Source organism: Camellia sinensis, chromosome 9, assembly GCF_055761805.1.
Source record: "Camellia sinensis isolate YWXY chromosome 9, ASM5576180v1, whole genome shotgun sequence".
NCBI classification, from domain to species: domain Eukaryota; kingdom Viridiplantae; phylum Streptophyta; class Magnoliopsida; order Ericales; family Theaceae; genus Camellia; species Camellia sinensis.
Genome location: NC_138969.1, coordinates 43,972,838 through 43,984,266, shown reverse-complemented (window position 1 = coordinate 43,984,266; position 11,429 = coordinate 43,972,838). Strand labels below are relative to the sequence as shown.

At 35.5% G+C, this 11,429-nt stretch overlaps 1 protein-coding gene across 2 annotated transcripts; it reads left to right on the top strand.

Annotated features, from left to right (window-relative positions):
- The first annotated feature begins 349 nt into the window (after positions 1–349).
- Positions 350–10,342, top strand: LOC114279087 (receptor-like protein 4). 2 transcript variants are annotated; one of them, XM_028221266.2, is made up of 9 exons: positions 350–659; positions 1,680–2,738; positions 4,936–5,083; positions 6,958–7,029; positions 7,291–7,362; positions 8,306–8,377; positions 8,457–8,534; positions 8,874–9,055; positions 9,993–10,342. In XM_028221266.2, the coding sequence occupies exons 1-9, from the start codon at positions 590–592 to the stop codon at positions 10,112–10,114; spliced, it is 1,875 nt and encodes a 624-aa protein (XP_028077067.1). In that variant the 5' UTR covers positions 350–589; the 3' UTR covers positions 10,115–10,342. The 2 variants fall into 2 exon arrangements, with proteins under 2 accessions (XP_028077067.1, XP_028077068.1); XM_028221267.2 differs by having other exon boundaries at positions 385–659; positions 1,587–2,738.
- Positions 10,343–11,429: the final 1,087 nt, after the last annotated feature.

Below are 11,429 nucleotides of genomic sequence, written 5' to 3'. Positions count from 1 at the left end.
CCGGAAGACATCCGGGCGGTCTTCCCTTGGGCAAAATTTTCACAAAAGCAGCGGCTGATGCACAAAGCTCTCTGCAGAGCTCGTGAAAATTGATTCCAAAACAACCAAATATCATACTCAAACGCACGTGTAGAAACACGTTTACAAATCACAACCAAGCAGAGCCTTAAATTCTTATATTTTTTTAATATTTAATGAATTTTTTAAATTTTTTTCGTAAATATTATATTTTTTAAATATATTTAAAAATCACTCAAAATATTAAAAAAAATTCGATACAAATAAAAAAATACGAAAAGTAAAAAATTTTAATCTTTTAAAAAGTAAATTTTAAAGATTTAAACCAAACAAGTTAGATATTGAAAGTGCAGCATTAACTTGGTTGAGCCTCACAAGTACAAGAACACTCCCTCTTTCACGGGTCATCTTAAAAAAATTAATTAATTAATTTAATTCCTAAGCTTCAACTGCCACCGCTCACTCACTCGCTCTCTCTCTCTCTCTCTCGAAAAAGCTAGAGATAGAAGAAGACATGGCAGAGTAGGCTTTTAGAGAGAGAGAGAGAGAAGCAAGGCATTTCGAAGCTACGATGCTCAGACACCTCTTACTGTTCTTCACCTTCTTCTCAGCTCTCCTTCGTCCTTCGCATCCTCGACATGGTTAGATATTACCTTTCTCTCTCTGATGTTTGTCTTCAATTTGTAATGCAGAGTATAGGCTTGTTTTGGGGCTTTTGAACTAATATTATCAATTGCACTTTGATTGATTAGTGTAGTTGATGAGTTTACTAAAGTTATTTCAAAGATTGAACTGTTTATGCTCATGAATCGACGCTTTACATGATTAATCTATTCGTTTTCTGTTGATTGGGTTTAGTTTGGACTTTGGAGGAGTAGGTTTTTGTGTGTGTGTGTGTGTGTGCGCGTGTTAATTTGCTTTTGAATTTCAGTAACAGTGGCCATAAGGGTTTGAAATTTTGGTGGGGAAGAGCATAATTTGGAAAATTTTGAATTACTGTTGTAAATTGGTAATGAAATGACAGAAATTATGAGTTGCATTGGCTTATTGAGGAGTAAATGCAGTAAAGAAATGATTATGAAGTTTTTATCTTTACTGATTTCTTTCTTTAGGAGCCGATAAAGCCACACACGCACGCTCACACGCCTGCTTGTGCACTGTATGCACACAAAAAGAAAATCGATCGGATGAGTTGTGCCTTAAACAGCCATTATTCCATTATTGCTGATTTAATACATGTTTTATGCTCTTCTGATATCCTAAAGCCTTATCCTGTGTCCCATCAGCGAGCTCGTACAGAATCTGCATTGAGCTTTATTCTTTGCTGAATTTAGAAATGACTTCGCTGAGAGAGAGATTTATCATATCATGAATAAGAGAGATTTTCCTAATAATGGATGAAGTAGGAATTTTTATGGTCATCTAATTAGAGACACCGAAATGCATCCTGAGATTTCAATTCTCAATTAGGTCGAGCGTTTTAGGATATGAATCTGTTTAACTGGTACTTTGCACAAAAAGTAAAATAAAATGTTTGACTGGTACTACATTTCTTTTGTTTTCTGAAGCATCTATCTATATATGAGGATTGGAGGGATTTCCTTATTATTGGGCTGTTCTTCTTTAGTGTTCTATTCTGAAGTCTGTTTTGTTCACTGTAGCACCCTATGCTATGCGAATAAGTTGTGGAGCTCGGAACAATGTTCATACTCCACCAACCAATACATTTTGGTACAAGGATTTTGCATATACAGGAGGGGTACCTGCTAATGGTACACGCCCGAGTAATATCTCTCCTCGGCTTTATACACTACGCTACTTCCCTCTATCGGAGGGTCCGGAAAATTGCTATAATATTAACAGAGTACCCAAAGGCCACTATGCAGTGAGAATCTTTTTTGGAGTAGTCACAGAACGGAATTTCGACAACAATGAACCTTTGTTTGACGTTTCTGTCGAAGGAACCCAGATTTACTCTCTGAGGTCAGGTTGGAGCAACAATATTGATGAGCAAGCATTTGTTGAAGCCCTTGTATTTCTTACAGATGGCTCTGTCTCTCTTTGCTTCCATGGCACTGGACATGGAGATCCAGCTATACTTTCAATTGAAATTCTTCAAGTTGATGATAGAGCTTACTATTTTGGTCCACAGTGGGGTCAAGGGACAATCCTAAGAACAGATAAACGACTGAGTTGTGGTGCTGAGGATCCAAAATTTGATGTCGACTATAGTGGGGACCACTGGGGTGGGGACAGATTTTGGAATCCCATTATAACTTTTGGTCAAAGTTCAGATCGTGCTATACGTACCACAAACGGCATCAAGCAGGCCTCAAATCCGCCAAACTTTTATCCAGAAGCTCTTTATCAGACAGCTCTTATTAGTACCGATAATCAGCCGGAATTAGTGTACACCATGGATGTGGATCCCAATAGAAACTACTCCATTTGGTTGCATTTTGCAGAGATTGATCCTTCTGTCACTGGTGTTGGGAAAAGGGTATTTGACATCCTAATAAATGGTGTTGTTGTTTTTCAAGATGTTGACATTGTGAACATGACTGGGGGTCTGTATGCTGCTCTTGTATTGAACAAGACTGTCGCTGTTAATGGGAGAACTTTGACAATAACCGTACACCCTACAAATGGTCATGCCATAATCAATGCTTTTGAAATCTTTGAGGTTGTTATGGCTGAGTCTAAAACTTCACCAGATGAAGGTAAATACATCAGCCTCCTTAATTATTGCACACGTGAGTGTTTCTTTTATATGCGACTTTGAAAATATTTGGTATTTTGACGTGGGCATATTTATTTTAATAAGGCCTCGTAAGTCTTTTGTTTCATTCTTTTATGATGATTATGTGCTTTATATGGTGATGCAAAAAGATACTTTAATTACAGCATGGTATCTTATTTCGATTTGTTTTTCTTCTTCTGATAAGTATATCACTAAAGGTGTTGTTGAATAGTGAATTAGGAGTATCTGCTTTTATAATCATGCTGAGATTTTACTCAAAATCTGTCTGATGTGTAATATGTAGTAGCTTTTTGTTTCAACCTGTTACCATTGTTTGGTCAAGTTATAACTATGTTTTAGGTGCTGCCGAGAGTTCACCTACTTTTAATACCTTTGTGACCAACTCTGGATGCTAAGAGATTCTGCATCTTTAGTTCTATTTTATTATGCCATAAATAAAAAGTAAAAAAAAAAAAGAAGTAAAAAGTAAAAAGGAGAGGCTGCTGTAGGAAAGCCAAATCTTGGAGGAAAGTCTTTGTCTCCTTCTAAGGCTACCAGACAAGGTGCAAAACTGCTTAAAATCCTAAATGAAATGCACAATTAAACACTGGCATATCTTTCTCAAGGAAAGTTTATCTACGGTACCCATGAACACCTTGAAAGTCTAATTTGTATCTTAGCGATTCAGTGGGGAGTATTAAGCCTGGCTACTTTGTTAGAATGTTTGCTGGTGACACTCCCTGCAATAGCTCTGCCGCTACTTGAGATGTTTAGGAATTTGTCTTGATGACGCCTTCAATTTTGGATACCATGATTTTTTAAACCAACTAAACTGAAGAACTCCATCACTTGCCTGCTAGAGGAAAGTTAATGTTGATCAACAACTTGGCTGATTGAGGAAAATTTGATGTTGAGTGAGGTTATTGCCATTCTTAGAAGCATGGACACTTCTAAAAAGGTTGCGTGTCCGTGTCGGACACTGACACGCGTCAGACACTTTCCCGACACATGTCCGACACTCATCCATACATGTCCTATTTTTTAAAAAAGAATTTAGACTCAAACTCTCATTTGACACTTGGAAGACACATGTATTTATTGCTTAAACACGTGTCCATTGATCAGACACAAATAAACAAATTATAAATTTGAACAAAATGATTTAGAACACGATGATAAAAGAAAATTAATGTCAATTTATAAAAATTAGTGTTATATTGTATTTATTTATTGTCTTATAATGATATATTCATATATATGACATATAAGAAATATATACACTTATATATTCTGTGTGTGTCTCCCCACGTGTCGTGTCATGTATTTTTTGAAAATTGTCGTGTCGGTGTGTCCATGTCTGTGTCGTGTTTTTTTTTTTTTTTTCAATCCATTCCTAGAATTTTCTGCATTATTCCTTCAAACATCTATGGTATGTTTACCTCTGCGAGCAAAAGCCTTTCATAAAATCTTGATTTATTTGGATATTCATTCTGATTGCAAATTGGTCTAGGAACTTAGAAAGAAGACAGTTCATAATATCTATATAAAATATGAAATTTTAGATTCAAAGGAAGGATCCACTATAGGAAATAGACATAAAATACAATTGAGGAAAGGTTTTAAATGCTCATCTAGCAAGTGAGCAATCTAAAATTGGTTTATTGTGTTGAGGATATAAATAATAAAGTTGTCCCTGAGCTTTTAGATGAGTTGGTTGTCAACAATTATAAATTATCATGGTAGCCCATGGCCTAGTGGCATGGAGGTAGCACTTTGTTGCGCATGGAGGTAACAACTAACAATTGACTTTCGGCATTCAACATAAAAAGAAAATTATCATGGTATGAGAGCAAATTCAAACCTCACCACCTACCCAATAACTATAATACTTGCTCGTGTTTGACCCGTTTATGAGGGACAGTCTGACCATATGTGAGGGGGGGCATGTTGAGGATATTAATATAAAGATTTCCCCTCTCTAGTAGCTTAAGCTTTTACATGAGTTAGTGGTCAACAACTTATCATTTTGACCTATTTTGGAAGCACAAGTGTGCATTACAAAAAGAAAGTCCTTGATTTCTGTTTTTATTTATTTATTTGTATTCGCCTTTTAGTGTGCCTTTTATAATGTTTTGAAATTAGATCTTAACATCATGACTTCCTTTTGTTTATTTTAGTTAGGGCTTTGCAAGCATTGAAGAGTGCATTGAGGCTTCCTCTTCGATTTGGGTGGAATGGTGATCCATGCATTCCCCAACAACATCCATGGAATGGAGCAGATTGTCAATTTGACAGAACTAGCAGTAAATGGGTCATTGATGGACTGTTTGTTCTTGATCTTATGCTTCATATCACTTCTTTCATTGATGGACTGTTTTGTTGCCATTTTTCATTTTGCAATCATTTACTGCCTTCTATATACGCATAATTTGGACTTTAATGTTTCTTGACAGCCAAACAATATGCCATAGAGGCTGGGACATGTTTAATACCTTCCAACTGTTTAATAAAATTTCTCAAGGGAAATATCTACTGTTAGTGAATTTTCAACTAAATTATAGGTCTAACTTCATATGTCTATAAATACTCGCAATGAGAATTACAATATTATTGCCCTCTAGAAGGGAAATGTTTTGTTTTGAGTTAAGGTTCTTAGCCTTTCATGTAGGGACAGAGCTAGACAGTCTTGCTTGGGGGCCAAAGAAAGGATCTGCCTTGAAGTTCTTATAGTATCAAGCGTTATTTTTTATTTTTTATTTTCCCTATGCACCATTATTTGAACTAAATCTTAAATTGTTTTCAATAAAAAGGTGAACCATTTTGCTCAAATATTTTCTATGAATTCAACAAATTCTAAAGTAGCTTGTAACACTTAAAAAAAAAGTGGCTTATAATAACAAAATATTTATTGCAATTACTCAACCAAACTAATACCAAGAAAATTAGAACAATTGTATGTGTTGTGGTCATCAAATTCAATATATCTTGTTTACTTCACTATTTTTTGTCTAAAGAGTCATAAAATTTACTCATAGTCACTTTTTTTTTTTTTCTTGTTTTCTTTATCGTTATTGTTATTGTCATTATGATTACATTGCATGAGTAAAATACATTATTAGACTTTTGCCCTCCACCACTGCTTTCATGTCTGGTTTTGCCACTTTTTCCCTACAAATACTTTCATGATATTAGTCATCCCATTAACATGGTACCAGTTTTTATTTGTTTTGACCCCAGTATTCTCTGCAAAACATACATGTAGATGCAAAATGTGTCTCCTTCTGAAACATTAAAAGGTATAATCGTATTTGGTGTGCAAAGGATTGATCCATTGCCCAAATGTAGGGAACATTTTTCTGGATTTTGAGTTTAAATATTTAATTTAGAGAAACATTTCACGTTTCATTTTTCTTGTTCATTGTGCTTCTTCATCCCCTAAGAATTTTATTTTTTGTTTGTCTTGGAAATTGTTTCCAACTATGTGATCGTTTAGTAGAACTTTTGTGATCGATCGTTTAGTACCTTCTTCTCCTGATGTTCTATACAATACTTTGCGTTTTCAACTGTTCCTGAACTAATAGAATCCTTCCTGTTCGGGATGAAAATCTAAACTATCTTTTACTTTCACATCTTGCCACGGCCTACTCATAAGGAATGAGGATGGAGTTTTTTAGAAGAGGTGATTTGGGATAAAACCTGTTGGGCTGTGGACTGCTTATGACATTGGTGATACTTGTCTTTATGGTATGATAGTGTCTGTGGTTGTCTTTTCTCGTAACATGTAAAACCAATATGTTTGAGCCATGCATTGGCTTTACCATGCAGTCTATGCTTTAGAATTTGTTCCAGACTTCTATAATTTATGTTCGCCATTTTTTCTTGCCTGTGCTACTCAACCCAAATTCCACCATTTTTGCAGACAATCCTTTTTACCACTAGTAATTTCAGTATTTTACATGGAAATTTTCATCGGAAATTTATAGAGGGAAATTATAAGGTCACTTTAATTTGTTTATAAGTCAGTGGTTCTATATTCAAATCTTGTTTTCTAGTCAAATATATTGTATATATGTCCCAGTAGGTTGTTGGCCATAGAAAGGTTCATGTTCATCTGATGCTTGATATACTAAAATCTTAATACCTTTGCCGTTACTTTGTTTGCATGGTTTTGACTGTCTACTTATGGTCTTGATGTCCAGTGGTCTTGACAACCAAGGTTTGAGGGGTTTCTTGCCAAACGACATCTCCAAACTGCGTCACCTGCAGAACATGTGAGTATTTACTAGATATCCTCCTTAACTTCGTTTTGAAAATTGTAAAATTTGAAGTTCCATTTTTACCCAATTAGGGTTTCTTGCCTTTGCCGCTTTTGTTTGTCGTATTAATATTTGGTCAAAGGGCACACCAGTATATCATCCCAATGCTAACCCGACTTCCTTTGACATTGATGAAGTAATACTGATGCTACCAATAGCAAAACACATCTTCCTAGCTTGGTCTAATTATCTATCGTGTATTTTTTCACTTTACAGAAACTTGAGTGGAAACAGCATTCGTGGACCCATTCCATCCTCACTTGGAACAATAACTACCTTAGAGACCCTGTGAGTAAAGTTTATATTTTTCTGTAGATAATTTATATACCAGCCATTTACTTCAATACTGTTGATTTCTTTTGGCCTCGGTTCTGAAATTTTGAAATGACATAATTTGACATTGAAAAGGAGTGCATCATTGTATCACTGACATTCATTGAGGTGAGATGTAGTAGTGCTTACTCATTACTGGAATGTTAATTGAAATGTTGTACATCTCGTGGCTGTTTTTTTATTATTATACCTTGGTCAATTAGACTTGTACTATGCTGAGATTAGTTTGTGATGTACTCTATTATTTCATGAAAGATTGGATAATCATAAATAAATGGATAAATTAAACTATCCTTGAGGTTTTAAAAAATACAATAAATTTTACAAGTTTGACATAATTACACCGTCCTCTCTTTTAGTAAGACTAAAATGATTGGAATGCATATAGTATGGAGAAGACACATGGATAAATAATGTAAAATATACATTTAAGTGTAAAAGAAATGACAATATTGTTTTTTATCCATACGACTAATGAATTACTGGTAAAAAGAGGCCAACTGCTATGCGAATTAAAACCTTAAGGAGCCCAATGTAATTATGCTAAACTTGTAGGGCTCAATTCCAAACCTCAAGAGAGGCTAGTTTAATGACATCAAATTTGATGGCCATGGAATAATGGTAGGCTTGGGAAAAAAACTATGGGTCATTTTCAAATTCCTACTCTAAAGCCTTCTTAGAAAAGAGCAGTGTGAAGCGTAGGATGGTCCAATCATATAAATGAATGTTGAAGTCAGATATAGGAGTGTAATTGGTGCAATAACGATGTCGAAGGAAATGAAATCACTTTGTTGAAAAATGTAGGCATATGCATTTTCATTCTGCATTGGGTGGTTCTCTCTTTACTTTTAGTCACTCGTATCAATTTAATTTCTGAAGACATATATTTGTACTCCAGGGACCTCTCCTATAATTTTTTCAATGGATCAATTCCTGAAAGTCTCGGACAGTTGACATCATTACGAAGACTGTAAGATCTTTCAAGTGGTTGATTAGCCCATGAAATGAGAATACGCAATATATAATTCGAACCCATCTTCATGATGCAGGAATCTCAATAGCAACTCCTTATCTGGTGGAGTCCCGGCAGCACTGGGAGGAAGGCTTTTACATAGAGCGAGCTTCAAGTATGTTCTCTTGCTGTATCAGGCTTTTTTTTTTTTTTTTTTTAACTCCCTCGCTGTATCAGTTTAAAACCATTATATATTGGCATAAAACTTGAGAAAATAGTCACAAACATGGTTTTAAATAACGGTGTTGGGATATGTATCTTGGACAGTATCTATAGTAGTGGCGGATATATAATATATTGATGAATAACGATATCAGAAGTCTAAATATGTAACGGCCAGTACTATATGTAGGCCGATATTTAAAGCACTTAACAATACACATAAGCGCTAGGGAATAGAAGATATCTGTGACTTCATTCTTCAACATCAGATACTCACTGTGGATGCATCCAGTTTTACTGATAATGCAGGACTCTGTGGTATTCCTGGACTACCGATGTGTGGGCCCCACTTCTCTGTTGGTGCGAAAATTGGCATTGCAATAGGTTCATTTGTCGCACTCCTGCTTGTTTGCACCTGCTTGATGTGTTGGTGGAAAAGGCGGCAGAATATTCTTCGAGCTCAGAGAATTGCAGGTAACAACATCCTGGCTAAACTCATTTGATTTTTTTTTTTTTTTTTTGATAACCGGGTGTCTAGGTCAGCTTAGCAGTTAACTCATTTGAGATTTAGGAAACAATATTGTATGCTATCAAACTCATTGAGAATTTGGGAAACTTACCATGTCAATACATACCATTTATCCCCCAAAAAAAAAACCATCCTGTCAATATATACTGGCTAGCGTACCCTTTTTGCCATCAGTCAAGACGTATCATGTACCAGTGTGTAACGTAACGTTTTAAAATTATTGCTACTTATTTTGAAGTGTCTTATTACCAATAAAATTTGTACAGTCGATTAAACACATTTTAAATAAAATTTTAAAATGAGGGGACCACTAGTTAAGTGGTTAAAACTCGGCCTAGTAACCATGAACTTGTGGGTTCGAGCTTGAGAACAACCATTTTGGACAAATTATGCCAAAGGTTAGATTTGTACTCAATATATCCTTTCTCATACTCCCATCAAATGGGAACTAGACAGGGTGTAGTTCAAATATATTACTTGCTTTTTAAACTTTTACTTTTGACTCTTTATTATTTTTCAAAATCTTAATTACTTTCTTCCTTTTTTAAATACTGCAAGGCACTAAAAACTAATTATTCTGGTTACATGCTGGCAAGTAAGTATTTCCCAATACTTATGGGTACAACCTGAGAAATTGACTGAAACAGAGTGCACCCTCTTTGACCCGGGACAACCTGGTACAGCACACTATTCACAACACTAGTTAAAATTGTTATTAGATGTGATATTAGAAAATGATGGTTGTTATATAATGTGTCTTCTCCCCTTCCACCTAATCACCATCACAATCGTCACCAAAACCTGCAAAAAAGCATGCATGAATCAGGTGCCGAGTTGCTCTGTTGCATAACGTTATATATTCTCTCTTTTGTATTTGTGCAGCAAGAGAAGCTCCGTATGCAAAAGCAAGAACTAATTTCTCTCGCGACATGCAAATGGCAAGGCATCAAGGGTTTGAAAATAGCCGGACAGCTGCTGAGAATGGGCCAAGCTTGCTTTCATGAGCTGTATGCATTTCTTCAGCTTCTTCACCTTCAAAATGTGCTTGAATTATCTCTTCTCCCCTTCACCTTGAACTAAAATCTTGTTCAGGAACCCTAGAAAGTCGTATAATCATCTCGTTGGACACACTGTTTTGCACAGATTGGAAAAATGTGTGTATTTATTGATCTCATTTTTCAGCAAGTTTGTGAAATATTGTTGTAAAATAAAAAATCATACGCTTGATCTTTTATCTTGGGTCGAGATCACCTGTACCCATTTTCTGTCCCAACTTCCTGCCCCGTGATTCCTAAGCTGCCACGTGTCCGTTAATTGAAAAAATTATCACCCATGCCCACCTCTGTTAAACCACTGTAAGGGATTCTCTCTCTCCTCCTTTCTTCCTCTTACTATTGTTTCATCTACTTTCCTTTCCACCCCACAAATCACCGCCGTCGGGTGACTTATTTTCCTCTTCAACTCTAATTTCCACTCCGCCATCACAGCCACGCTCTCCTCTGGCTCTCTTTTCAAACCCAAATAAGACCGAACACAAATCCAATTTCAGATTTTTTTTTAAAAAATATATATATATATATATATATTAGATTCATAATCTCAAACAAGATCAAGACCCATGTCAATAAAATCAAATTTTTTAAAAAAATAAAAAATAAATAAGAAGATGGATAGACAGATTAGGGGGTTTCTAGACAGCGATGGTTGTTCTTCGAAGAAAGCATGGATAAAGATGATGACAACATTGCTAGGCTCTTGGGTAATTTTTGGTTAATGGCTGGACTTATGCTTCTATGGGTATTGGATGCATCCATTACTTGGAATCTTGGTCACTGGGTATGAGATGCAATGTTTTCAATTGGATTATCATGCAATACAGAGCATAAATCCGACCACTGCATTGGATTTATTTTTGGGTTTGATTTGGGTTTAAATTAAAAGAGAGGGGAAAAGAGGGGGAGGCAGAGGAGACAGATGAGATTTTAGAGGAAAGTAAAGATGTGGTCGGTTGATTGTGTTTTGTGGTCAAAGATGAAGGTAAAAAAAGGTAGAAATGGTTGATTGTGTTGTGTGATCAGAGATGAAGGTGAAAGAAAATAGAAATGGGAGAGAGAGAAGGATAGTGATTTTGCCTGCGTTTGGGAAGTGGGTTGGTTTTTTGACTATTTTAATGTGGGATTAAAAAGCTTGATTTTGGAAGGATTTTTTGACTTTTTAGCTTGATTTTTTTTTGTGAGAGAGGAGTGTAATGATTATGGGTTAGATTTGATATTTTGTTTTTTGTAACTAAAATAACCTATTTTATTTTTTGTGACTATT

What these genes read in the sequence shown, in the direction of transcription:
- LOC114279087 (XM_028221266.2), top strand. Translation starts at nt 590, where the DNA reads ATGCTCAGACACCTCTTACTGTTCTTCACCTTCTTCTCAGCTCTCCTT. An exon ending in TCCTTCGCATCCTCGACATG is followed by an intron (nt 660 to 1,679) that starts GTTAGATATTAC and finishes TGTTCACTGTAG; the next exon opens with CACCCTATGCTATGCGAATA. An exon ending in AAATGGGTCATTGATGGACT is followed by an intron (nt 5,084 to 6,957) that starts GTTTGTTCTTGA and finishes CTTGATGTCCAG; the next exon opens with TGGTCTTGACAACCAAGGTT.